The 27,983-nt window shown below is 38.7% G+C and overlaps 1 protein-coding gene across 2 annotated transcripts in view; it reads right to left on the bottom strand.

The window, feature by feature from the left end:
* Positions 1-40: 40 nt before the first annotated feature.
* Positions 41-27,983, bottom strand: part of rasa3 (RAS p21 protein activator 3) — a 50,823-nt gene continuing 22,880 nt past the window's right edge. Inside the window, exons 5-24 of one of the 2 annotated variants that reach the window (XM_040130075.1) lie at positions 25,934-26,010; positions 19,840-19,920; positions 19,665-19,737; positions 17,236-17,309; positions 17,016-17,120; positions 15,138-15,294; positions 14,871-15,019; positions 14,138-14,252; positions 13,865-13,939; positions 13,648-13,771; positions 12,698-12,804; positions 11,475-11,552; positions 11,242-11,319; positions 10,923-10,996; positions 6,854-6,960; positions 5,974-6,056; positions 5,646-5,854; positions 5,455-5,558; positions 5,128-5,311; positions 41-4,663 (exon numbers count right to left, since the gene is read on the bottom strand). In XM_040130075.1, the coding sequence (XP_039986009.1) occupies positions 4,588-4,663; positions 5,128-5,311; positions 5,455-5,558; positions 5,646-5,854; positions 5,974-6,056; positions 6,854-6,960; positions 10,923-10,996; positions 11,242-11,319; positions 11,475-11,552; positions 12,698-12,804; positions 13,648-13,771; positions 13,865-13,939; positions 14,138-14,252; positions 14,871-15,019; positions 15,138-15,294; positions 17,016-17,120; positions 17,236-17,309; positions 19,665-19,737; positions 19,840-19,920; positions 25,934-26,010 (2,130 nt within the window). In that variant the 3' untranslated portion in view covers positions 41-4,587. The remainder of the gene's footprint in view (positions 4,664-5,127; positions 5,312-5,454; positions 5,559-5,645; positions 5,855-5,973; positions 6,057-6,853; positions 6,961-10,922; positions 10,997-11,241; positions 11,320-11,474; positions 11,553-12,697; positions 12,805-13,647; positions 13,772-13,864; positions 13,940-14,137; positions 14,253-14,870; positions 15,020-15,137; positions 15,295-17,015; positions 17,121-17,235; positions 17,310-19,664; positions 19,738-19,839; positions 19,921-25,933; positions 26,011-27,983) is intronic. The other variant, XM_040130084.1, reaches the window with a different exon arrangement.

Below are 27,983 nucleotides of genomic sequence, written 5' to 3'. Positions count from 1 at the left end.
CAGGGAGAAGGACTAGGACAAGGACTGGAATAGACATTTGAAAACAGTTCTTGGCAATTTGATTCAACAAGACATCCATTTTGAGTTCAGATGATACACTGTATATGACAACAGACAAAGGAGAGAGGCAGTGGACCATCTTGGGAAATACAGTGACATCGTTTCGAAGGCATTTCTTTGTTTTACAGCAAATGATTGGCTTTTCATGGGAGGGAAAGTACAGGTGGAAATAATAACAATAATCAAAGCTCTGTTCCACTTACATGTTTCCAAAAATCATACCAGGAATGTGCACATTAATTTATGTCACGCGTGCTTTTCCTGCTCTGTCATGTCAAAATATATGCTGTGAAAAATATCTGAATTAATGGATTCATAAAAGTCAAAACAAACAATCATTCACACAAACATACAATGAAAACACATACAGAAGACGGGCAGCACCACAGCTATACACACTATTATCAAAACATCTTCCTGAGTCCATCATCTGACTTATTTTAACAAAACCACTTTAATAATTGGAACTAAATAAGGCCCCTGATGTGAGTCTGTACAGTATAGTTTAGAGACAGAATGAATTTTTAACAAATGACACAGACACCACATTTGCATTAATATTGGTTTCATTTAGTTATTCAGGAAAAAAAACACGTAACATTTTCACCGTTCATTCAACTGTTTTATGTACACAAATAACAGGCTTATTTTAATACTTTTAAAATATTTGTACAAAATACACTGTTCTCCCTTTATAATATGTGTTTATCTGAAGAGGCATTTTACTGCAAAAGGTCAGAAGATGTGCATTGTTAATTTGTGATCATTTATATGGGTTTATTGTGGGTGTTTTTAATATTATTGCATGCTGAAACACAATTATTGCATAAGTCATTCTTTTGTGGGCTTCAGGGTGGAAGACTTCCCATTACCATAACTTCCATTACCCCACCAATTCAGCTGATATTTCTGGGAAGGTTTTGCTAAAAAAATTATGATAAGTATGATTACAAAGTTAGCGATGAGAGTCAGAACTGTTTGGCGGTTTAATCATCAGTCCGAGTCTCCTCGGTCTTGGCCGAAAAAAAAAAAAAAACAAACCTGAGGAGAGTTAGTAACTGGTAGAAACAAACACTCACCATAGTTCGGAGGTTAAACCAATGCTGCTCACTTAATGTTTCATTAATGGTATTACTGTATTGCATACATAAGATGTTTGGGGAGAATATATTGGCAAAGGTTCTTTTAAAAGGATCAGTGGTTCTATACAAGAGGAAAGAGGAGATACATCATATCAGGCCAGAGTAAAGTAACAGTGTGTCCACAGTCCAGTTACAGTCTTTAGTAAAATTACAGGCAGTGATTTTCGGACGCTGCCTTTCCTGACCTGTAACACTGGGGCAATTCCATTGGCAATACAACACTTCATGTCAGTCAGTCATGCGCATACTGACACAAACAAGCACATACGCACAAAGCGCACACACCTCAGTCATTCAATTCAGACACACAGCAAGATTTCTGTATGACAAGACAAAGATAGAAAACAGAGTCAAATAGTTTCAAACTTTCCTTATAGTTCCTAGATCAACATATTTGACAAAGAAAAAGATGTCATCTGAATAATTGCTGTCTGTTTTTAAAACAGTTATAGGTTTTCAGATATAAAAAACATATCTAAACAATGATATTTTTTGTTTGTTTTTCGAAAAGAATTTTAGAAAAGTAATGACTGGCACTGTTTGGGATCCTGTGACCACCAAAACACCCACAAAGCTACATAAACAAGTACTAAGTTTTGGAAAATACAAAATCCGTCTGTGGTTTGTAGTCGCCTGGTCACACAGAAATGACACGTGGCGGCTACCATCGCTGTGGCTACAACTATACTTCACATGCCCAGGTTTGGCGAGAGCGAGTGCTGATGAATATAAATGCCAATGTGAGTGGTTGCCTTTGGGAAGCGCAGAACAACACAACACAACTGGTTAACGACAATAAATCCTGTACCTTCAACAGATTCTGAGGTGCTGACCAGTAAGATTCACAGCAGGCAGTTTCTCAGAGGAATGCATATAAATAGGTTTTAAACTACAGGGGGCAGCTGTCTTACCAAAGTAAGACAGAGCTAACTAACTAAACAGAAGTACATTATTAGGCAGCCAACTGGGCAACACAATCAGTAATACACTATCCATTTCACAATCATAACTTGAGACAAGACTGGTTAAAATGTTAGTATATGGATTAATTAGAAGAGAAACTAAAAACCATCCTTGTTAATGAGCTGTGCTAACACATAGTTTCTGTTTTGTGATAGTTGAAGGGATTGTTTGGCTTTTATTACTTTTTCTACATCCACAGAGTGAAACAAGCACATGCCGTTATTACTGTATGTCTGCATGCAGTTTGAGGGTATGTTGAATGCTGATCTTATCTGAGCCTACTTACTGGTGTCGGGAACAAGTATCGGCCCGTCTTAAGAGCAGCAAAATAAAAAATGTTCCCCATGCATATGAACCTGTAATAGTTATGGTTAAATTTACTCGTCTAGATTTGCTAATATTCATACACCATGGATGTATGTACATGTCAACCAGGGTTGGGGAGAACAGGCAACTGCCCAAAAACCCAAGACCCACAGGGGCCCGGAGGCTCTAGGTTCAGCATGTGGTAGTTAGTTTGTGGTAACTTAATTAATTACAAATGTGTCAGGTAATTATGTATGCACACTATATACACTCAGTGGCCACTTTATTATATACACCTGTACAGTCTAATGCAGTACGATACAACTGTTCTTCCATAAAGTCTACTTTTATTATGCCTATAATATTGAGTTTTTTTGACACTGTCATAGCACTGAGGTCATGGTTAGTGGTGTTGCTGTACTGGATTGCATTATATTCAGATGTGTTTTCTAATATTCTACCCCACTCATGTTTGTAAATACAAAGGAAAAAAACATTAGAAGCACCTCTCAATATGATGTAGTCCAGCACAACACTACCTTTAACTATATCCACAATGATAAAAATAGGATTGAATTTACACATTCCAAAAACTGGACATGATAAAACCTGTAAAAGCAGAATTTACTGTAGAGCTTTTGTACTGAATAGCAATATACAGGTGAACCTAATAAAGCTGCCACTGAGTGTATATTGTAAAAACATTATTATTTTGTATTTTATGGTTTATATTGTGGTTAAACAGTGCATTTTACAAAATAAGGTTGTGCTTATGCACAAATTCACATTGTGAGAGTTAATAGAGGCCCACAACACATTTCACCCCAAGATCCTAGTGGGTTAATCTGCCCTGATATCAACAAAAAGTGGTTTTGAACTTGCACATGATCTAATTTCTTTGTTCATAGATGAAGTTCAGCTAATCAGCCATCCACTGTATTTTGACTTACTTAAAGTGAAGCTGTAACTTGACATCCATTAACTCAGCCACACTAAGAAACTGTTTAACATACCTTCAAAAAGCATACAAATATACAAAAAAGGCATCCATGGGTCTATCTGACTCAATGAAAGCAGAAAAAAACAGAAACAAACTCTCCAAAACCAAGCTATTCCTTTGACCCAGGAACTGGTTACACGGTGCTACAGATGAAACCTGAAAACATGAACCTATACATCTGTTTGCAGTTTGATGATAAAGATTAAAACTGAGGGATAAAATTGTCTGTGGAGTGATTTTTGATAGCCAACATCAAGCTTCTCTGGGCCGTGTTTGGTCCTGTCGATCCCTCTTTGTGTTACCTTCACAGCCTTCCTGAGGAGGTTGGGGACAAAACTAAAAAATGAAAAACGGGTACATGCGGACAAAACCACCCAAAGGGAGGAAAAATTCCAGTCCTTCTTTCCTTCTAGAGTTTGGTCTGTCAGACGTGAAATACAATGGAACATTTCAACAACCTTTAAAATAACCAAATACAAATCAAACAGATAAAATAAGCTTTTTGAAAGTGTGCTGCGAGGCTTGTTCATCCATAGATTTGGAGATGATTAAAGTGCGTGTTGGTCACTGTCAAAAACTGTCCAGTGAAAACGTTTGTTTGTTCTCTCGTCACATCACAGAAAGGAGACCCAAATAGATGTATTGTGTGATAATCGTCTTCATTCGTATCCCTTCTTCCTTCCACAACTGTTCTTCTTTTTCCCACTCTTGATGAGGTCTGTTTCTCCGAATTTGGAGTGATGCACCTTGAGACACTGCAAAAAAGTCCATCTACACTGCTCATCCAGTCTGGCAGTGAGTCTTCAAACTCATTTTTTCTTACAACTCAACAAATCAGTATATCAGGTTATACTTGTTTCCAAACCAGCATCATCTGCTTTCAGAAATGTCATTAAAAAAAAGAGAAATATTCCTTAGAGCATGGATACACTGTATTGGAAACAAGTGAAATAATCTCACCTTGATGACTTTTGTTTGTTGACGTGACGTGTTTTAAGGAAAAATAAAGATTTCAAGCTCAATGCTAGACCCAGAGCATTGTTAAGATGGATTTTTTCGCAGTAAAGAAAAATATGCTGGTTCTGGGCATCATAGAAACAGTATACGGGGTCATGGCTAGATGGAGTAGGTGGAGCTCTCAGACTGCTGGCGGATGTAGCACTGAAAACTCTTGTCTCCAATTGGATGCTCCCTGTGGAAACAAAGAGAAAGATGGTGTTTATGTGTTGGCAGGAGGTTACAGAGTAATCTTATGAGAAAAAAAATAGAACAGAAATTCGAGGTAAGTCAAGATTATTGGTTGATGAACAGAGCTAGAAGCCAAAATACCACAAAGGTTAAAACCAAGAGTGACTGGTCTGAAGGGAAAATCCAGGATACAGCTCACAGCAGTGGTTAAAGATACAATGTTGGGGTTATTTGAAATGTTAAACATGCTACAGTTATTCTTGCAACATGTTAAATTAATAACGGGCGATTGTGGACTGTACCACTGCGCCACCTACTGGTTGCTCACTGTTGAAATAGATTTTACATTTCGAAACCTACCATTTTTCCAACAGTTCTCAGCCTCAGTTGCATTATATATACAATAACTCTAGATCTTGACAAACATAACCTGAGCTAAAAAGCATAAATAAACAACAAACCACATACTGGCTGCCTATCTTTGTCTTCTTGAACTTGTCCCGTTTGTACTTGGTGTGCTGCTGCTCCAAGGTCTGCACAGCTGAAACAATCTGCTTCAGGGTTTTGTAGGTCTCCTGGGGGTCGTCAATGACAAAACTGGAGTACTCCTCCTGTTCGGGTCCGTCGTACACAGACTTACTGCCACAGGCCTCTGCAGGGGAAAACGAGCAGCAGAGTGAAAGAAGACACAAAAGGGACAATATGAGAATAATCACAGAAGACAAACATGGAAAACATGCAGTCATACACATGCATGCTCACGAACACTTAAAAACACTCTTGTCGGTGTCTGACCTTGCATCTTGATCAGTTTGGTCATGTATGTGCTGAACAGGGAATAAATCCTCTCAGTCTCTCTGTCTCCATCTACATCCAGCTGAATGTTTGCTGGGAGACTGCTGAAAATAGGGGCATACAGGACAATGAGAGAGTGGAAACAAAGAAAAAGAGCCTGATGCTGGATCGATTTGAACAACTTCACGTACCCAGTGCAAGGTGTACACCCAGGGGCTGTGTCTGCTGAGAGCTTGCAGCAGAGCCAGTGGCCGTTGAGGTAGGCTGAAGGATGGTAGGTGCTCAGGCGTTTGCGGTTGCACTGGCTGACTTTGGTCAGGATGTCGATCCAGTCGCGTGCCTCGACGCAGTTGTTGGCCTGGATATAGAGTGCCCGCTCTGGCTGGATAACCTGGAACATCTGGAGGACGGAAAAAATTGTGAGTATGTTAGGGAAGAATATAAATACTTTTAGGAGAGATGTGGGCCAAATGTTCGAAGCACCATAGTAATCATGGGGTTGGTGTGTGGGGTCCTTACATTTTTCATCTTGAAAGACTCCTCCTCCAGCCTCTCTACAGCCAGGATGTTTTCTATGGGAATGCTGCACAGAGCTCCCTCACCTGGAGGCATATTGAAACACATCAGACATGGGAAACGACAAAAAGTAAAGGATGGATGAAGTATAATGTTGCCATGAATAGAGCCCCATTTTTATTTATTCATTTATTTATTTATTGCCATTTTGGCAAATTGGCTCCATTAAGAATATGCAGCATTAGTGATTAGGTGTTCCTGTTTGCAATGTACCCCTGGATGTACAGATAACTGTCACTCGATTACTTTAATACTGAAAAAAACTTCAAAACATGATGATTCCTGGGCAAGTGCTCAATCAGATTTCAGTCAGACGGCTACTTCTGCATTACACTGCCAGTTGAACTTCACACAAAGAAGGCAAAATTATTTTCCAAAGATTACAACAAATTTTTTTCCCAAGATCTTTCTGGAGTTTTTTCACAATCTTCACAATTTATTTAAAGTTTTTGCAGCTCATCTTTTTGTGCATTGCAGTGTTGGAATTAATATGGACTAATTTAAGGATACTTAAATTTGTGTGTCTTCTCGCGTAAACATACTACATCTGCGAAACCTGCTTAGAATTTGTACGTAGTATGGAATTTTGAAATAGTTTATGTGTATGTTTTGGCCTGAGCTTGTTTGGATGCAGCAAAAACGTATTGTCTGCTCAGTAACTTAATCTCCACCACATGTGTTGGAGGTACAAAGTGTTCAGGCTAAATGTACATTCAGCAGATTCTCTCCCTTCTGCTGATTCTTGCACAAACACACACAATGACATAAACAGAAGAGGAAACAATGCATCTGTAAGAAGATCCTGTGAAATCTATGAGCTTACCTTTTGTTTTGTGGTATGTAAACTCATGGTTGGTGAGGCGAAACCATCTCTTTTTGAAGTTCTTCATTCCAAACCGGTTTCTCCCTTGTGCTCTCTTTATCATAAATCTGAAGAACAATGGTTGAGAGAAATACCACTGAAAGCCTTGACAGATGAGCTCCTGCTTTACAGAGATGTTTAAATATTTCACAGCACTTTCATTTCCCTGGCCCAATGCGTCCCTTACACATGTCTATACATGTGCAATAACTAGACGTTTAAGAGTATAAATTAATTACTTTACATAAAACAACAACCACCATGAATATATATAAATAAATAACGGCAATGAACATATCATTCTGGTTAAATAAATCCTGTACAGTCAATAGTCATTTATCATTCCAGTTACATGCTTGCAGTTCCTTGAATTCATCGCTGCTGTACATGTAAAAAACTTAAGTACAGCACTCATAGAAACAGTTAAGAGTCTATGAGTCAAAAAGGAGATGGATCAGCAGATTAAAGGCACCAAAGGTGTTTTTTCATATTTTACTCCATTACCTATAAAGTGTATAAACCGCTACTGATTTTTTGCCAAATCATATAAGAGATTTTAGACTGATTTCCTACCTTCCTACTGCCACTGGTTTCCATTTTCTTTCAATACATTATGAAAACCAACTTTCAGAAACTTGAAATTTGAGATAGTTAATCAATCAGACTAAAAAATTTATGTCATGTTTATTTTTACGTCAAGATTATATTATCATGTCACGTGGTTATGCAGTCGCAGACAGGGTGTATGTGTTGTTTTGTTAAAGGATGCCCTGACCCTTTGAGTGTTGGCAGTTATTTCTTAATGCAAGTAATTAGAGCTCAATTATTCAATTAGTTGTTCACTGAAAGATAATCACCAACTATTTTGATAACTGATTAAGAATTCTTGTAATTTTTTTCAGCAAAAATGCCAAAAATTGTCCGGTTCCAGCTTCTCTAATGTGTGGAATTGCTGCTTTCTCTATCATTGTAAACTGAATATCTTTGGTGTCAAGACTGTTGGTTGGACAAAACAAGACTTCTGCAGACATCACATTGAACTTTGAGAAACTCAGATGGGGATGTGTCACTATTTTCTGGATTATCTATATCAAAGGAAGCTTCCGATCTCTGTAAATTAATTTTCAAACTGTAATGAAATAAATGGAATCAATGGTTGACTGCAACTTAAAATCAATCTAAAAAATTATGGTTCACTCTGGAAAATGTTTGACAGTGATGTGAGGCATACACTGTTTATTATTAAAACATGTGAAACCACCAATATGGTCCTTAAAAGGAGAGCAAACACCAGGATGTCTTTGTTTTATAGTTTGAGGGGCCGTAGAATACTTGGAATAAGAAGTACCAGGGTTATAAATACCAAAGTTAATAGTTTCCCACAGGAAGACTTGTGCTCTTCTCACACTACTGAGCCAAGAATGTGCTGGTTTCACATCTGCCTTAACGCCTGGAGCTCTGCTAGACACTCTAATGTGTATGGTTGTGATATGGTCACAGTCTGGACAAAGGGTATTAAAAAGGGTCAGGATGCGGGCGGGTATGAAATCCCAGAAATGTTTGTACAGTAACGAGCCGCTGCTGTCACCATCACACCAAGCGGGTCTGGCATTGCGAGGAGCAAGAGGGGCTAACAGCACTGTTGACGCGTCCTAGGTAAGCAGGCTTAAAGGTTAACACTTTACTTTATACCATTAAAATCACTGTATGCATCAGTCTACTGTCATGTAAATGCAGAAAGACGATAATCCCTCACACAGTGTCAGACAGTGTAACAGTCACTTAAGTGGGGATTTATATTATAGTCCAGATATAAAGTAAAGTGCAGCAGCATCTACAGTAGCGAATGATGTTGGTGGGAGAGAAAATGGCCTACTTGGTTTTGGAGGGGGTTACGGTGCACACACAGGGGGTCACAAGGGCAAAGCCTTTATATAGAGAAGCTCTTACCTGCCCTTTGTGCCTTTTGACCCCTTCCCATCAACCCTCTTTATAGTGAATTTTACACTCCTACGCCCGATAGCAGAAACAAAAGAGGGTGGGGATGTTGATGAGCGAGGGCAGTGGCACAACTACTGTCAACTGGAAACTTTCCTTCCCTTTACAGCCTCAGTAGAAATATCGTCAAAACAACAGCCCATGTGTCGTTGAAAGGGCTCAGTTTACAGCCTCAGGTGTATCTTTACTGTAAGTGCTTACTTCGGAAATTAACTGGACCATGAGGGGTCACAGATGTGAAGTTAAAGTCCAGCTTCACCTTAGTTACAACTTAAGGGACAAGTTTGACATTTTGGGAAATACACTTCTTCACTTTCTAAGGAAGAGTTAGATAAAAGACTGATACCACTCTCACATTTGTCCGTTCGGTAAGACGCTGCAGCTAACAGCTGGTTAGCTTATTTTAGCATAAAGACTGGAAACAGAGGAAACAGCTTGCCTGGCTCTGTCTGACAGTGACAAAATCCACCAACCAGCACCTGTAAAGCTCACTAATTAAGTTATATATCGTTCGTTTACGCCGTAAAAAAACAAAGTGTAAACCAGAAACTAGTAACTTCTTGGATTCTCCACTGAAATATTCTGAACCTCCTGTAAAACAGCAAATTGTCACAATGATGGCAGATTAAGAAGAACAGGAAAAAGTATGCAGAGTTGGCTCGCCCTAGTGCTAACCTTGTAGTCACACCGATTAAGATTAGCCACTTTACGTATTAAGTAACATTACATGTTTGTAGCAGTTTGTTAAAAAGTGAAACCAGATACAATCAAACAGGGTATAGCTCCTTTAAAATTAGCTGAATCAGTTGTATTAGTAAGGGATAATACCCAACAAGTTTGTATGATAATGGATAATGTGGGAGCTAAGAACATGGAGGGATTTTCCCTGTAAGGTTAAATCTTGTGTATACCATGTCCACTTGCCTATAAAATGACATGTAATCAAGCTAAAGAATATCAGACTTTAATTTACACGTATAACAAATCTTGATTGATTTTGTCTTTCCATTTTAAACATCATAAAATACAGTTCCTGAGCCTCAAAACGTCTGTCGTTCTAGCTAAACAGGGAGGGTTTCACAAGGCTTGGCCTGGAGTTTTATTTTCTGTTTTGGGTTTTGCGGTTTTGGTCGTATTTCCTCTCCTGTGCTCTCTCCTTTCCCGTTCAGCTGTCCCTCAGACTCAGGCTATTAGCTTCACCACGGCTAACATTATTCAGCTCCTCTATCTAAGTCGTCTTTCTCCTCCCCACCATTAGTTGATTTAGCCTTCTAGATTCACACAAACATGATACACATTTAAAATTACATTTGCGGAGTTCTCACTGAGAAAGTATTTGTCCTTTTTATTTCAGTTGTTGTTGGTGGTTACTAACAACTACTGAAGCTCCAAGCTCTTTGGCTAAGGCTCAGTTGTTTCTGTCTTTACCTACAGTTTAATACTGGCGCAGTAATTTAGAACAGCAAACAAACACCTATATATATGTGTTATTTCAATCTGTACATTCACTAAAAGTTAAGACACGCCTTCCACCCAATCAAAATCCAATTTTCAGTGGTTCTGGCATTAGAGCTAATACTGGATTATATTTTAGTTTTTTTAAATGTCTTTTTTGTCATCAATTGGGAGATGTCATCGGTATCAAAAATTCCTGATATCTCCGACTCAAAATTACAAGTCGGAGGCTGACATGAGCTGGCTGCTTGTAATTACAGTTTGAACGAAATGACTTGAATGCAGCATAAGCTGAGCAGTTGCTCAAAGACCCTTTGCTTTATACTGTATTTACCATTCAGACGTGAGAGGTATTAATCTTTTCATCTAACTCTCCGCTAGAAAGAGAATTTGTCCCAAAATGTTGAACAATTTTGGAAAGTTCAGCCTTACTTGTCAGCCGTCTTCTCAAATTACATTCCATAAATTCTCTAAATTAATCTAATATCACATACGTTGGACTGAGAGAGCTGTTCATAGGCATTTTCTTTATGTTTATTTCCACCAATATGAGTTTAACAATAAGTTGGTTCCTTACCCCTCTTTGAGCATGATTGGTGTCTCAATACTCTTCTGATCCCATTTGCCAGAGGTGGAGATCAGGTCCAGGAACTGTAAAGGGAAGTAAAGGATGTCATTTATCAACATATTTATTGGGTTGGTAACTTTTTGTTTAGTCTCATGCGACGCTTTGACATCCCTCTATCCCCTCTGCCTGTCTACAAAAACACATTTCATAACTCATCTATCTGAGTTAATCTTTATAAATCTGATATACAAGATACAATGAATGATTGTGTGTCCACAAACTGCCCGAGATTTATTGAATGTCACAAGGAAAGAAGCCAAACACTCACATTCTTTACAGCGTCTGCATATTTCTGTTCATTGAAGTAGTCATAAAATGCAGCCATGTAAGACTCTTTGAAATTGGCCTTGAAAGGAATAAAAGTATTGAAAGAAAGAGGGACAAGAGAGAAAGATCAGCGAGTTGTGTTTTGATTTAACAGTTTACATTGAAATACAAATGAAGTCTAGTTTAGTCACAGGAATGAAAATAGAAAAATGCACTTTGAGCAGAGAAACTCACAGATTTAGACTTTGCGAGACTTCCCAGGGTCTGGATCGTCTTGGAGATGAGGGTCAGGGTTCGTGAGGTGGCGGGATCCTGGGGACACAAAAAGAAAAAAAATAAAACAAAATAAATCAAATCTTGAGAGATCAACTATCTCACTTGGTCCAATCATAAAACTATTTTATAGGCAATATGAAATGAAGTCTTATATTAACAAAAAAAAAAAAAATGCTGTTTCCAAAGTCAAGAAATTAACTTTAAACTTCAGCTTTCAAGCCAACATGGGTGAGAAAAATATTGAAAGTTAAACATCAAAAATTTTCATGACATCTAAACAAACTCCATCTGCTGAGGAAGCTCACGTGATGTAATCGAAAGCAAGTGTTTCCAGGTAATTTTTAAATTTCCAAAAATTTTAGCTCGATGTTTTCAGGAGCGCTTATTTTCAGAGGAATAAGCGCATATGTATATGTTCAAGACTGAAGATACTTTATTTTTCCCTGAAGGGGCAATTCAAGGCAGATGGTCCACAAACAATCAAGAGATACATAACATTCGAAAAATACAAGCATTAGAAAGAGTTGAACTACAAACATGAAATACACAAGGATCTAGAACTGTGGCCTGTCCATATCTGACCAACAATATCCAATATCACAAAGGCACATATTACATTAAAAAAGAGCGCAAGTCAAAAGAGCAAATGCATTTATCCGTCTTTGCACAAGGTAAACTTGTTTTAACATGCAGGCAATCTAAAACACAGCCTTGAGCGCATAAGCTCAACGTAGTGATAGAGGCCATCATGTGTGGGGTCGCTGATAATCTCATAAACTTCCTTGACGACTTGTTCAGTATTAAACTCCTGCTACGGATCTTTGTGTTTTACCAATCATTTTGAGCTGAAGTCTAAAAACCTGACGTTGTTAACGCCTTGCAATCGGTTCTTGTCCTTTTGATAAAAGGAAGTAAACCAGCAAATAAATCAAAAACAAATGCTTCTGATAAAAGAGGAATCAAACATTCTCTCTGATCTGCTCCAGAGGAGTAAAGTTTATATAGGCAGTACAGATACTGTTGAGCTTTTTTTAAAATTACATCTGTGTTTTCTCTAAATCTCAATCTGCTCTCAAATACAGTTCCCAAGTACATGCAAATCTGGACGATTTCAACACTTATGCCACGAATGACATTTTGGTTGCACGTGTGTTTGTTTCTGTTTTAAAAATCAGACTCACTGGATGGTGCGGCCGTAGATGGAACAAGTTGGGGGAGAGAATGGCTGGAGCAAAGAAACGCAGGAAGATGAAACTGCTCACGGCTGTGTATCTGACATCTTGGTCAACTAGAGAGTAGGAAAAAAAAAAAAAAAAAACAGAAACAGGGATGCTTATTCAAATTACAGATATTACATATACAGTCAGTCTAGAATAAGAAAAGTGCTGTCTGAATGATATAGAAAATTAGTTCAATTTTTGTTTTCTATCGTTATTTTTACTTGGAACTGCAGGATATTTTGTTTAGTAAGATAAAAACAGATAGTGATTTTCTGAATATGGATGATGCACAATGACTGAGTTGGTTGTTCACATATGAAACATTTAAGTTACTCAATTAGTTGAAGAAAGCACAGGAGATAAGAAAAAATGCCCTTTATCAGGATAAAATGTGGGCTTGTAGCAGTTGTTTTTGATGTACAATTAAATATGTCATTGGAAAGCATGTAAAAATACTTTTAATATTGTAACTGATGTTTTTTGTTATTGTATATGTGTTACCAGAAGATGCATAAGGGTTTCTTGGAATCCCATGTGAGATGGGCCAGGTTGTGGACATGAAACAGAAGTAAAAACTGAATAACTGCACATTTTTATCATGTTTACCAGCTTGTTCCCCCTGTGACTGCAGTGCCCTGCGATGTCCAACAGGAGGCAGCACAGTATTTGACACTGGGTGAACATACTCTATACTAGACACATAACCATAATAAGTGTGTAGGAGGCTTAAGTGGTTTCAGGTTTGACACAAATAGCAAAGGACAAAAAGCCTCTCTGTGATCCTGAGCAAATAGAAGAAAGTGTCCTTGGACATCTTGCACATCCTGTTCTTTATTTTCTGTTTCTCGTTCCTTATTAATAGCTTGCTTTCCTTCTCTCTTCCATCTCTGATCGTTCAGGAGGTGAGTTACCTTGGAAACGGGTGGCTGCAGACTCTCTCAGAGAGAAGAAGATATCACACATGACGGTGGGACAGCGAACGCCAGAGGTGGTGATAACGTTGAAGATTCGGTCGACATACTGACGAAGGTTTTCCTGCGGTGGAGAGACAGTGCAGAGCTGTCAGATAACACAGACGGTAACCACACACAAACACACAAACACACAAACACACAGTCATCTCCTTACCCTGTTTGTGTCCAGGTTCTCAGACTCTTTGAGTTTGACTGGGTCGATTTCACAGGGTTTGTGTTCTGTGCAGATCTGTGAAGATTTAGAAAAGCATTAAATATCCATTGGCTTTCGATTTTCCAAAATATCCTTAGATGTGCAACAGAGAAAGACACGTGAGATGAATTGAATCAGGGGATAAAAAGAGTCTGGGATTTGGTAAAACTAAGAGAGACAAACACTGTGAGTAAAGAAAAAGGCATTGGGAGCATCGCAGTTTCATAGTCATACCTCATCTATGATGGGTTTGAGTGTGACTTGCAGATAATGCATTCCTGCTAGCTTCATGGTCTCATCAATGCACTTAGAAGTCAGCGAGTTTCCCCGGAAAATGGTATTTGGATCCCTGCAAAAAGGAGGCAGAGTGTGTTTTTGAGTGCAAATTAAAACTACAGCTCGTATCACAGAATGAGATGCTGAAGCCTGCCAAAATAAATAAACAACATGACTTCTGACAGTCATTTAATATCCAGAGTAAATTATATTACACTGGTAGCATATATTTCAGAAGTCAGATCAAAATGCTAAGGTAGTTGATGTTTGCATACTTCTTGATTACCTAATTTCTACAATCACTTTAAATAATAATCTCTAAGAGAAATTAACCGCAGTCATACATCTGCAGCTGATTTAGTAGCAAAAGTAATTCCAAATCCCAAATAGACAACATTCAGTTGGTTTATATTGAAGAAACGTACTCGTATTATTGCTAACAAAGATAAAACTACACTATACATCTGCCAAAAACACAACAAAGTATTCCCTAAGTATGGAAAAAGATTGGAAACATGCATCTTTCTCTGTTATGATGAACACACTTTATAAGATGTCCACACAATTGGAGATAAATTTAGGCAACAGCTGTACTTTTTGGTCAAACTGTAAAGCTGAGTCATGGAAAGTATTAGCAGTGGTGCTGGTTTCTGGTGTTATTCAAAGGGAAAAGATGCGACGGGACGCTCACTGTGTGCGGTTGACTTCAGCGTGAGCGATGGCGCTGATGAAAGGCACGATCTTGCCGTAGTGAAGGAAGAGACGCACAAGGGGAATGGCGGCTTCTTGCTTCTCTCGACACACCTCCCCCAGAGTATGAGCAGTGGACGCCGACACAGGCTGAACACAGAGGACAAGGAGAAAACAAGTAACACTCAAACAGTGATGCGTTAAGCAGCCCAAGATGCTGCGGGATGCAAAAAAATACAGTGTGTCTTAGCAGAGCAGAGACCTGTACCTCTACATTAGCAGAGTGCAGCAGTAGATCTCTGAGGGGGGTGTAATGTTCGGAGGGGAAGACGTGGTCCTCAGTGTAAACGATGTTCAAACGTAGAGAGCCAAGCTCTTCTACCTTCACTGACTTCCCTCCATTCTCCCTCGGCTGGAGAAAGTACCTGAAGAAGAAAAAGTAAGATCTTGAAGTGTCACCGGTCAGATTTTGATTTTCGATTTAGGTTTTTGATGCGTGACAGTCTCAACATTTTCAGACTGATCGGCCTAAAAATAGTGCTGAATTATTTGTTTAAAGCTGCACTGATCAATATAGCTTATTGTTTAGGGTTTCATGGCTTACAACTGTATTGTTTTGAGCCGTAAAGAGCCAGATATTTCCCTCAGGAGTTGGTGGGGACAAAACAGAGTGAATATTGGGTGACCATAAACACGAATCCTAATGTTGCTCGGTGTGTAAATAATGTTTTGCTAACACGTTCGCCATATCAACATTATAGGTTCATAATATGTCTGCGTTACGCTTACAGCTTGTTGCATTGCCTCCAAACTGGACAAAAAAATAAACAAGTAATGAAGGTTTAACTGTTTTATCAAAATCTAGAAAATTGCAGTATTAAATGTATTCTCTTTGATAGTTTTTCCACTCTGAATTGGACTGCACTGACTACCCAATTTTTATTCTCTCTGTTCTTATTTCCAAAGCTCCCATAACTCATAGAGTTTTTCCAAAAAAAAAAAAACAATAAAAAAAAAAAAAAATTACAAATACGAACTCTGTTGGGTCAGTGATGTTGGAAAAGAGTATTCATGCTCAGTGAAATCAACCCTGGTGAAATAAAAACTTGAAGGAAGGCCTGCTGGTCAGTGTTGACACTTGTTGTATAGTCAGGATGTCAGTGTTCAAATCCTTTACGCAAGTAAAAGTACTAATACAGCAATGTAAAAATACTTAATTAGAAGTAAAAGTCATGCATGAAATAAATCTACCTAATTAAAAATATATAAGTATTATCATCAAAATGTACCTTAAAGTATCAAAGTAAAAGTACTCATTCCCCTGTGACTTACATATGATTTTATCTGATATTTTTAGATCGTTAATACTAATGCATCAATGTGTAAGCAGCATTTTACTGTGGAGCTAGTTCTAACTATTTTATAAACAGTCAGGTAGTTTAGACCAGTGGTTCCCAAACTAGGGGTCGCGCCCCTCCAAAGGATCACAAAATAAATCTGAATGGTTGTGACGTGATGATTAGATGAATACCTATGTATACAAAATACAAAGTAAAAGTTCCAATACACAAATTTGTTGTCCATCCATCCATTAGCTATACCGCTTATCCTTTGAGGGTCGCGTGGGGGTGCTGGAGTTGGTCTAATTTGTTGTTTGGGTAATTTTTTCCAGGCTTCTCTCTGATTGTTTTCTTTTTCGGTTAAATATTGAATAATTTGGCCTCTTTTGACCTTCAACAGCTACTGCAATGAAATCATGTGGGAAGTTTAGAGCGGAAATTTACCTTTGGTGAAACTCCAAACAAATGAAACAGACAAGTGAAACAGACAAGGAAATGCGACTACACACTGTTTTTCTGGTTTATTCTTTAAAAATTTGATATATTTTATAAGCTTGTCATATTTTTCTTTATATAAAAAGTAACTAGTAACTCCAGCTGTCATATACAGTAAAAGTAGTGGAGTTAAGAGTAAAATATTTCCGTCTGAAATGTAGTGAAGCAGAAATATAAGGAATCAGAAAATAGAAAAAGTGAAGTACTAGTACTTCAAATTGTACTTAAGTACAATACTTGAGAAAATGTACTCAGTAACTTTCCACTGCTGGAAAGGAGATGATGCGATGTGTCAGTGATATTCCTCTCACCATGCATCGTGGACCCCGGCTTGACCCAGGACCCGCAGAGGGACCCGCACACCTCCCAGGAACTCATCCCCGAACTTCAGGTTGCTGGCGTTCCACAGATCCACCCTGAACACAAACCACAGGGAAACGGTTCAAACATGGGAGAAGCTTTAAACGACACCAAGTTCAGCACTGATCCTGACCCAGTCGTCAAAGCCCCTCAAGACAGCTACTGGCTCACCTCAGTGCCAGTTTATCGACATCCTCTTCTTCAACATCGAACTGCCGCTTCGTGTAACTTAATGGCCGCGTCACCTAGAAATGTAGACAGAGAAAACATTTAGCATAAGGCATGTAGAAGTAAGTATTTCATCCTGGTGAGCTGCCGGGTCAAATGCATCCCGAAAAAGAGACTGGAGCTGAAACAATCAGATGATTAATCGATCTGCAGAGGGTTCATCCGCCGCGATTTTGATTGTTTCAGTCATGGTTTCAGCTTCTCACATGTGAGGATTTCATTTTCATTGTTGTCTATGATGGAAAAATTTGACATGTTTTTGTCTAAATCTTGGCCATATAAAACAAGCAATTTGATTATGTCACCTTAGGCTCTGAGAAGCGGTCTCACTATTTTGAAACATTTTACAGACAAACAATCTATCAAGTAAACAATTGACAGATTAATAAATGACAAAGATCATTTCAAGTTTCGTAAGTTGTAAATTGTCCTTATCCCATTTGAAAATCTAATGACAGAGGGTTTTGTATGCTCTAGAGATTATAAAAGCCAATGAGGCAAATTTGTGATTGGTGATACTAGACTATATAAATAAAATTGACTTGACTTGACAAAGCATATGATACAGTTTTGTAGTGCAGAAAACCTGATTTTCTTAAATTGCATATTATTTTATTGAAATTAGCAGTTTTTTCTGTTTTTGATTAGGCTGAAATGAGCCTTGACCCACATCAAACTCTGGGAACTGTTACAGATCAGAGCGTGGCAGGGTCCATTTAGGCTTGGAGCAGTAACAAAATAAAATTTGAGACAATAAAAAAGGACAACCACATGACATAAACATGATAAATGGCCTGTGTTTGCCTGTGGAAGTGGAGCCCTGTGAAAGCACCACAGGGTATGTACAGTCCTGTTCATGTGTTGGTTGGGAATAAATGAGACAATCTTGTCAGACAGAAATCAATGGGCCAGATTGTTTGGTGGTTTGTCTGAATCAATCATACTCTTGTCCTGCCGTGCTCTGGAGGCCAGAGGGAGGAGCAAAACAAAAATGTCAGAGCTGTGCTGCTGATGAGCGAGGGTTAACGGGGGCAGTGTGAAAGGGATGCTGTGTATGTGTGTATGAAAAATATCTATAAATATAAACTAATGAATATAAATAAATTTATCTGACATTTTTTTTAAATCGTCAATAACAGAAAAAATACACTGCAATCCTTTGTTTCCAGTTGCTTTTGCTAATTTTTCTTAACTTTTATCACATGAATCTCAACAATTACAGTGCTACTGGTATGAGAGGGAGTTTTTGAGTGGGCTAGTGTACAAAAAATATCTATAAATATTAAATTACGAAATAAATATTAACTGTGACGTGTTTTTAAGAAGACAATCTGGAAAAATAAGAAACACTGCAAACAATTTCAGTGTTTCGTGTTGCTTCTTTTGCTTCCAGTTGCAGCTTTAACATCCTGTCTGAATTTGGTGAAAAACCAAATTTTAATACGTAGGAACCTGAGATACCTGGTTTTGTGTCTGTAACTTCTGTACTGCAGCCTATGAAAATGATAACATTACAGCTTCTCCAGGTAAAAAGCAAAAGTACATTGTAGAGTAGAAAATAGACCTAAGGAGCAAAGCAAAGGAAGACAGCGGATGGATGGACAGTAGCAAACAGAAAAAAAATGTAAAACTAGGAGAGAAAGTATTGGCCGGAAATGACAGAGAAACATTATTTGACTTTTTGTTTTGTTAGTAAACTTTATAAATTGCATTGTGGGTATAGGATTGCCAGAGAGATGTCAATCAAGCCCAGTCTGCGCACACCATATGCTACTGAGTGGGAGTCTGATTCGGCAAAATAAGTGAAAACATCTGTAAGCAACCATTTCATATTGTACAAACTACTTCTCTTTGGTCAGAAATGTGGTCGAAAGTATGTAGACAACACTTTCCATCTATTCGTGTGTACTTGTGGTCTGGGGCTGTTTTTTATGGTTGGGCTCAGCCTCTTAGTTCCAATTAAGAGAGATCTTTATGCTACAGAAGAACAATATTCGTAGTGTGATAGTTCTGAGGAGGGCACTTTAGTGTTTTAACTTGGCAATGCCCGTGTGGACAAGGCTGTGAGGTCAAAAACAAATGTTTTACCCCATTAGGTGGGGCTGTATTCCTGTAGCCAGGTTCCAAAATCCTGTGGAAAGCCTTCCCAAAGGCGTGACAGCAGCATTTAAATCCCCATGGATATTATTGAGATATTTAACAATCACATATGGTTGCATCGTTCAGGTGTCCACTCACTTTTGGCCATATAGTGTATTTATGAACCCTCAATATCTTTCCGGCTTTGACTGATCCCCAACTTGAAAACACACCTTCACATTTGTAAACATGTTACTGTTAAACTAAACAACTAAAACACAGGAAACCTTTACCTCAAAATAGAAAACCTCCTCAAACTGTGGATTGTTGGTTTTCCTCTTCACCTTTGTCTTTTTGGCATCTGACCTGTGGAAGCAAAAAGGCAGAGAGAGAGGTAAAATCCGAGGTTTATCCAGAGTTAAACATGATAAAAACCAAGTTGTGGGTGGTGAGTGGTGAAATCGTGACCTTGAAGGTCCTAGTAAGGAGACAGCAGCGTAGGGATCACATTGGCCGTTGACGATTGGAAGACCTTGACACTCCAACACTCTGTAGAACACATATAAAACCAAGCATTAATGAATAAGCACACTACTGTATAGGCATAGACTTGCGTCCACACACACACACACACACACACACACACACACACACACACACACACACACACACACACCTGTTTACCACATTAATGTGGTGCTAATTTTGATGCATCATTAGTACCACATGATCTCATCAATGCACCCCCCCCCCCAGATTTCAGAAATATATACAATTACTTCACTAAGTTAGCTTAGCTCTTTTTATGCAAGGGGGGGGGAAATGTCAGCACGAAAAAACAGGAACAGGACAAAAAGATCTCCAAATGCAATTGCCAGGGGGCAGCACAAAGTAATCTGAATATTGTCCCAGAGGACTCTCAAAGCTCTGTTAAGCTCTATGTTATTGCTTAATCAAATGATTAATTGAAAGGGTCACCAGTACTGTCAAGACCACTGAGAAATGACACCTAATCCTGCACCTCAGGAAAGCTTTTAGCCTCAGCGGCCCACACAGACAGCTCCCTGCTCTCATCAGCGCTCCTAAACAATATAAAACAATAGGAAGATGTTTCCAGTGAACAGGAAGATTTGCTGAGTCTGAGCAATCTGCCCAGCTTGAGGCAGTGGATAATAAAGTTGAGCATCTAGCAGCTTATAAGAGACAGATATTTTTCTGTGGAGTTGGTGGAGATCAAAGCGCTAAAACATCAGTATTGGACCTGTACATTATCAGTTGACTAGAAACCTGACTCACTGGGATGATAATAGAGCTACTGAGTGGAAGGAGCCGCTGGTTGTTTTTCCCCATTTTTTGTTTCCAGTTCAAAATTTTCCTCAGTGTTACTGAACAAAGAAAAACAGGACTCCACAAGATAATGTAAAGACCCTATAGGTTTATTTTATGACCACCAGTTTGAACTATTTCAACTTTGTTTCTGAGAAATCATGAGAAATCATGAGAAATCCTAATTTTGCTATGGTATACGTGTCTCAATATTACAATACCCATGAGCCTCCATAGTCACTGAATTCAGCCATAAATGACCCAGAATTGAAATGTGAATTTATCTGAGGTATAGATTTCTTTTCAGTTTCCTCAACACTGTCATCTTTAGCTTCTACTTGCTGTCAGCAGCTTACGTGACAGAACTTCAAGCTTGGTGATTGGTTGTTTTCAGAATCATGGTTAACGTCTAACTCCAGTCACAATTCACAAACAAGACATTGTCTTTTTCTATTGGAAAAAACGTATGGGACATTTACTTACAGCTCCAGGGAGGCCAGAAATAACCCCTCCCACTTTGCAACTCTGCTCTGCAGCCATGATTCTGAGAGTTTGTTTTGGAGACTTTCTGCCTCCTGGTGGTGAAAAAAAAGGCTTAACGCTGCTTTTTCTTCACTTCAAGATTTCTAGTTTGAAGTCAGAACTCTGAAAAGTTCCTCCATCACAGTGATGAGGTGTGGGTGAGGTATGATGCTCTCTTTCTTTCTCACTGATGGTCAAATCAATAGAAATCTCATCACACTTTTGGAAGGATGCACACATGGAGCCATACTCCCTTGCCACACAACATTTAGTTAATAGGGTATTAAACTGTACTCCTTAATTGTCAAAAATAAGCATCCCTCTTTCATAAATGCATAAAAAAACTAAAGACTTTGAAAAAATAATCTAAAATCCTACTCTTTAAATATTTTTGCAGTAGATACAGATGACACTCGAAGCTTTTGTGTGGATACAAGAATCTTATGGCTGCCATCCAATAATAATAATTTTTTACAGGCATTTTGCCTTGTCACAGTAGGAAAAACGCAGATGTAACTAACAAAAATTAAAAACATCTGCAGTGACCAAGGTCTATTTAGCTCCAGCAAGTTCAAAAACATTTAGTATCCAAAAATATCCACATAGTCGGTGGAAATTAACTCCCTTTTGGACTTTGAAAAAAAATCTGTGAAACAGTGAAAATATCTATTTGAATGAACTTTTATTTTTGATGCAAGTAATCAACACATTACCACACACTGTAATTATCTATATATTTATTTTTTATGACCATATCCTACAACCGAAGAGCACATCAGATCAAGTACTTCAGCCTTTTCACAGGCATAAAACATCGGGTCCATTAATACTGTACATCACTCCCTCGACGGGGGTACCTGCTAGTAAGTTAAGTGCTCTCTGAGAGTTTTCTCAGCATGTGAAAATGGCCTCGAGTCAATTTTAGGTGTGTATGTATTTAAGAGGGGCATTTTAAGTGTCTGCTTTTTCATACACTGTAGAGATTAAGTACAGCAGACAGATGTGTGTATTTTGTTTCAGCTGTCATACTTTATTATTCAATTCAGTGTGTTGTATATGTTAATCCATAGCCCATATTATATTGTACTTATGCTTTAATTTGACATATGTGTCTTCAAATTGTGTATGTGGTAGAAAGTATGCACAAAGAAAACATAACTTCTATAATGTATAATGTTGTCTAATAAGGCACTAAAGACTCCTAAAAAATCATTAGCACTGGTGTGCAATCTATAGGTAGAGTCAGTGCTTTCACGTGTTACTGTGGGTTTTGTGCAGGTGACAGACTTATATGTGTGTGCTCTTGATGATGTTAATAATTTAGATATCACTGTGTTTCACTTGCAGTAGTGGAACAAGTCTCCTGATCTTTCACTTCAGTAAAAACAGAAATGTCACAATTTAAAAAAAATGCTTCGCTACAAGTAAAAGTCCTGCATTCAAAACCTTACTAAGGTAAAAGTATGTATTATTAACAAAATGTACTTAAAGTATAAAAGTAAAAGTACTTATTTTACCGCCAAAATGGGCTCAGCCATTGTTACATGTATATATGTATATTATATTAATATTGGATTATTATTTTTGATGTGTTTATATGTAAGCACCATTTTAATGTTGCAGTAGAACTAATACTTTATATAGATAACACTTGTATACATTTATGTGGCTTAATTTACTGTGTAACAAAATACTGTATTTAGAATATTTTAAACTCATTATATCTATCTATCTATCTATCTATCTATCTATCCATCTATCCCTAACCCTGCTGCCCTATGACATCATGCTGTAAGGGGATTAACACCCAAACAGGACAGTACACCCAGCAGGACGAACCACTTCCTGTGTGTCATGGTGACACAACACTAGTCACACTGCAGGATGAATTACACAGCAAATAACAACGCTGCCCATAACTGAACTGACACATAAACAACGGCTTGCACCATCCTGCTGACACACACACACACACACACACACACACACACACACACACACACACACACACACACACACACACACACACACACACACACACACACACACACACACACACACACACACACACACACACAGACACACAGACACAGACACACACACACACACACACACAGACACACACACACACACACACACACACACACACACACACACAAACACACAGACACACAGGTTCCTAATAAGGAATAAGGAGTGGGCTGGGTTAAGCATCACTAATGCCAGAGAGCTTCCTGTTCAATAAGCTTGTTTATATAACCCCTGCTTGGCCTACTATCCAGCCCTCTCTCTCTCATCGCTGCTGTGAGCTCTGACGTGCCAGACAGTGGTGGTGAGAGGAAAACTTATTTGTATTATTCTAGATTACTCATTTTAGGTTAATCTGCTTCTTTTCTGCCCCCACGTCCTCCTGTCAAAAACAATTTCACTCAAAAAAGAGGGAAACGATTTACATCATAGTCGTCTGTCTGCCCACCCCCTGCCAGAGGAAAAAAAAAAAAAAAAAAAACACCACACACCACACACAAAAAGCAGAAGTGATTAAGAGCCAACGTCATTGAAGGCAGACTATTCAAAAAAGTGAACAATGTGTTTTGTTATAAGATGCTTCTTGTCATCAGATGTTATTCATTGTATTGCACAACCAGCCACATTTCAGTCTGTTGGCATTTTCCAGTGGTGGAAAAAGTTTTTAGTTATTTTACATAATATTACACTGTGAAAATACTCTATTACAAGTTAAAGACGTTACATTACATTCATATATTTACTAATTTTTTACACATCAAGGTCTGCTTACAGGTTTTGGGGAGTACTACATCTGTGAGCAAGTTGCATAAAGCCTTTTGTGACTCCAGAGTGAGCGGCATTAAATCAAATATTTTGCTCAACTGATGTCACCTGAGTTGGCGGCGGTTGGGTCTGAAGACTACAAGTTTGAATATAAAAAAATTTGCGGGTGTGGAGTTAGAAAGAAGTGAGCTTAGCAGACCTAAGTAGCCCGCTTCTCCTCTCTGCTTGAGGCTAGCGACCCGAGGCTGCATTAGCTGCTACTGACATAACACACCTGAATCTCCGACTGAATTGTCAGTGGTTGAGTTGCATTGTGGGTAATGTAGCATGCGAGTATGCAACTGTCACTAAGACTTTATGGTGTGCGAGAACTTCTTTGAAACAATGACTTGTTCATAGTTAAATCTAAACGAGAGAATCATATTTATAAGTTGAGAGAGTAGCATCAAATAGAAATAGTACAATACTTATATAAAGGCACTTAGTTACATGTTCTAATGTCTTTGTTTTTTATAAAAAAAATGTATGTATATGCTATCAAACTGCCATGAGAAGATATTGGCGTCCATGTGGATGTAGAGCAGGATTTCCAAGTTCCCACGCTACAAAGACGTGTTAAAGTACAAATCTCATCTGAGGTTGTATGAGTTGTGTAAGATATTGAACACACTGTGGATGGAGCTGCAGTTCACACCAACTTAACTTTCCTCACCCAAGACTTGTATAAGGCTGTAAATAAAGATAACTGCGTGGTGGTGCGTAGGGTGCCATTTCTTTCAGTTGGTTAGTTTGATCTGTAGAGCTGAATGGACACAGTTCGTCTCTCTCATACACGTGTCTTTCTAGAGAAATCTTACTAGATGACCTCCTGCTCTAAGCTCTAAGCTCCTTACCCACAGTGTGCTCCGGGAATGGAGCCACGCTGGCTCATCGTCAGACTCTAGTGCTGCTTGTTACAGAAGACGAGCTGGAGAGCAAACAAGCACACACACATATACATAGAATAATCCATCCATATGCATATCATCGATCCCCTGAAAACACTAACACATCACACGACAACACCCTCGAGCACACTTGGTGAAACGTTGTAAGAGCGGATTTACGACTTCACGACTTCCACATCCACAACATATTGATTTACTCATTCAAAAGGAGACTGACTCTAAACAAAAAGCTGGAAGGGGAATAAAGCACGTTGCACCGAGGTCATCGTCATACTTCATAGTCATATCTGTCCACATCAACACATATGTGGAGTCAGGCCAGGCTCAACGTTGATGTGAATCTGTTTTTGTTAATTGGCAGAATAATCTTAATTTAAAGGTTATGGCTGGATTAACCTCCTGAGGGGCCCCGGAGAAAAAAAAAGTTGTTGGGCTCCTATACACCTCCACTCTACATGACAGTTTCATTATTTTCCCAGGCAAACCAAAAATCAACCAGTGCTCTGGAGCAGATATGGTTGATCAGTTGATTAATCAGTTAGTTGGCTGAAAGAAAAGAAGCTTCTCAAATGTGAGGCTTCGTCCAGACTTTTAACCACACCTTCACCTTCCACGGCCTTCAACACTGGGTTGTGTTTACCTTTTTGATCATTATTTAATATTTACTTTGTTTTTAAAAAAGTGACATCAGCCGACAGGATGTTACAGTATGTTTTGACTGTAGTTTTTATAAAAAGTATCAGTTATATCATTATAAAGCTGTGAATTGCCAGTGCGACAGGATTTGGTAAAGAAATTCTTCTCTCTTTTCTTATCTAAACATAGCGAATGGTATTGTTATGTATAAATAACATAATGCATGTGACATATAGTACTCTGTGTGTGTGTGTGTGTGTGTGTGTGTGTGTGTGTGTGTGTGTGTGTGTGTGTGTGTGTGTGTGTGTGTGTGTGTGCGTGCGCGCGCGCAGCCTCACCGTGTTGCTAGTTTATGGCTGATGACTCCGCTGTCTGTGATGACTTCACTCAGACGCAGCTCCAGGTGAACTTTTCCCTGCATAACACACACACACACACACACACACACAAATAGACACTATTTATGCATCACATATTTTTCGAATAAGATTAGAGAAAGTTCAACGTTCTGGGTGCTAAAGAGGTCTCATGAACATTTCAGCACACAGCCAGGTGCCCAGTGATAGGCAGGATGGTCGCTATCCAGTAAAAACCACGTTATTTCCACTTTGTTTAGTGCGTATGTGACTTAAAAGTTGCATCTGACAACGATCTGCAACCTAATCCAATCCAAAATGTCAGCTTTTCAAACTTGCTTTAGCCTTGGTGACAATCTATCTCTCACCATGAACAATCAAACAAGTCTTAACTCATAAAAAACATGTAATCCTTCCAAGTTGTCTGAGAAGACAATTAGCCAAACTTGGACATACGTGGTTTTCATTGGACAGTGCAGAGTCCAGATGCTTTGTTCTTAGATTTAATAGCCCTTTCTCCCAGTACTACCAAAAATCAAAACCACAAATTTATAGTGATAGATATATCATATTGTGTATTTTATGTACTGTATTTACTGTGTAAGGTTGGAAATAGTTGAAACAGTTTTTCAACTGCTGATCCATAGTGGGTATGCATGAGCCACAAACACACAGATAAACAATAATTCTTCTTTGATAAATCCCCGTACAAGACAAAAACACACAAACATGAAAAAGTGGCAACCCTCCACCAACAGAGACACTGTATGAAGATAGCTGTGACCCTGAACGTCATGCTGAAGTTATTTTCCCTCTGAAGTGATTGGATTAATGACATAATGACAGTGTAGTGGTGCAGCTGTCTAGAAAAGCTCCTTTAATTAACAGCATCAGTATGCAAACTCACAGGCGTTGCTCTTTCTGGCCGATTCAAGCAGAGGGAACAAAACACACGCACTTACACATGTGCACACAGGTCAAACAATGCGTCCTCTATTGAAAAGAGAAGAGAGACACTCTATCTTCCTACTTCATTTGATCCTTCTCTTTCGCTTTTCTCTCTTTTCTGTCATTCTCTCACACATCCTTCCTCTCCCCGGCTCCTCGGATGAATGTGTCTCTGTTTCAGATCCCTGCTTCAGGGCTACACACACCCATCTGTCTGCAGATGTTACTGTTCACTGTGTCGCTCATTCTGTGTGTGTGTGTGTGTGTGTGTGTGTGGCACTATGTGCTGGGTGTGCGTTCCTAACTGTGCGTGCATGCATGTGGGTGAGTGAGACTGCTGAATAGTGAATAGTGGAAATATTGCACATGTATTATCAAGTATTTAGGACAAGTGCAAAAAAAACGCACTGCATAGCTGATTACTGGAATATTTCAGAAATTATAAATGAATCATTGAAAGCAATAATGTAACAAAAATTAATACAGTTATCTCTGTAGCTAAGAATACACTGATTGCTCAGAATGTCTTTAGGGTTTTTTCCAAAACTTGGATCAAATATAAATTATTATGCACGATAACATTCATTTCTCACCTTGTCTATTAGTGGCTGAGAATACCCAATGGAAGACACTACATGCATGGCAGATAAAACAGCTGACAATCAGAAAAAGCTTCTAAATTCACTTTTAAATGCGTCCACGAATCCTGCAGACTGTCCTCTACTTGTAGCACTGTCGCGAACAGCAGAAGACTGAAAACTTGTCCATTTTGCTCAGTGATCAACACACACTGCTGCGCAAGGAAATTGATTTTCCCAGCATTTGAGACGTCGAGCCTGTAGCTAGATTGGCATCTTATTTCAGTAACATCAACAACGTGAAAAAGGGTGTGCAGCTCTGACCATCAGGTGTGTGCGGTCAAGGAAAACAGTCACACAAAAGTAGAGTAAATTGCAGACATTGACACTGAACAATCGACATTTGAGATTAAAAGTGAGCATGTCAGGACTGTCTCCCAATATTCCCAAAAACAATGGGAATGATTTGTCTCGGCCTGCGTTTACCTCCATGAGCATATTTCTGT

This window comes from Xiphias gladius, chromosome 1 (assembly GCF_016859285.1).
Source record: "Xiphias gladius isolate SHS-SW01 ecotype Sanya breed wild chromosome 1, ASM1685928v1, whole genome shotgun sequence".
Lineage (NCBI taxonomy): Eukaryota > Metazoa > Chordata > Actinopteri > Istiophoriformes > Xiphiidae > Xiphias > Xiphias gladius.
Note: the sequence above shows the minus strand (reverse complement) of the source record. Positions and strands in the feature narration are given on the sequence as shown.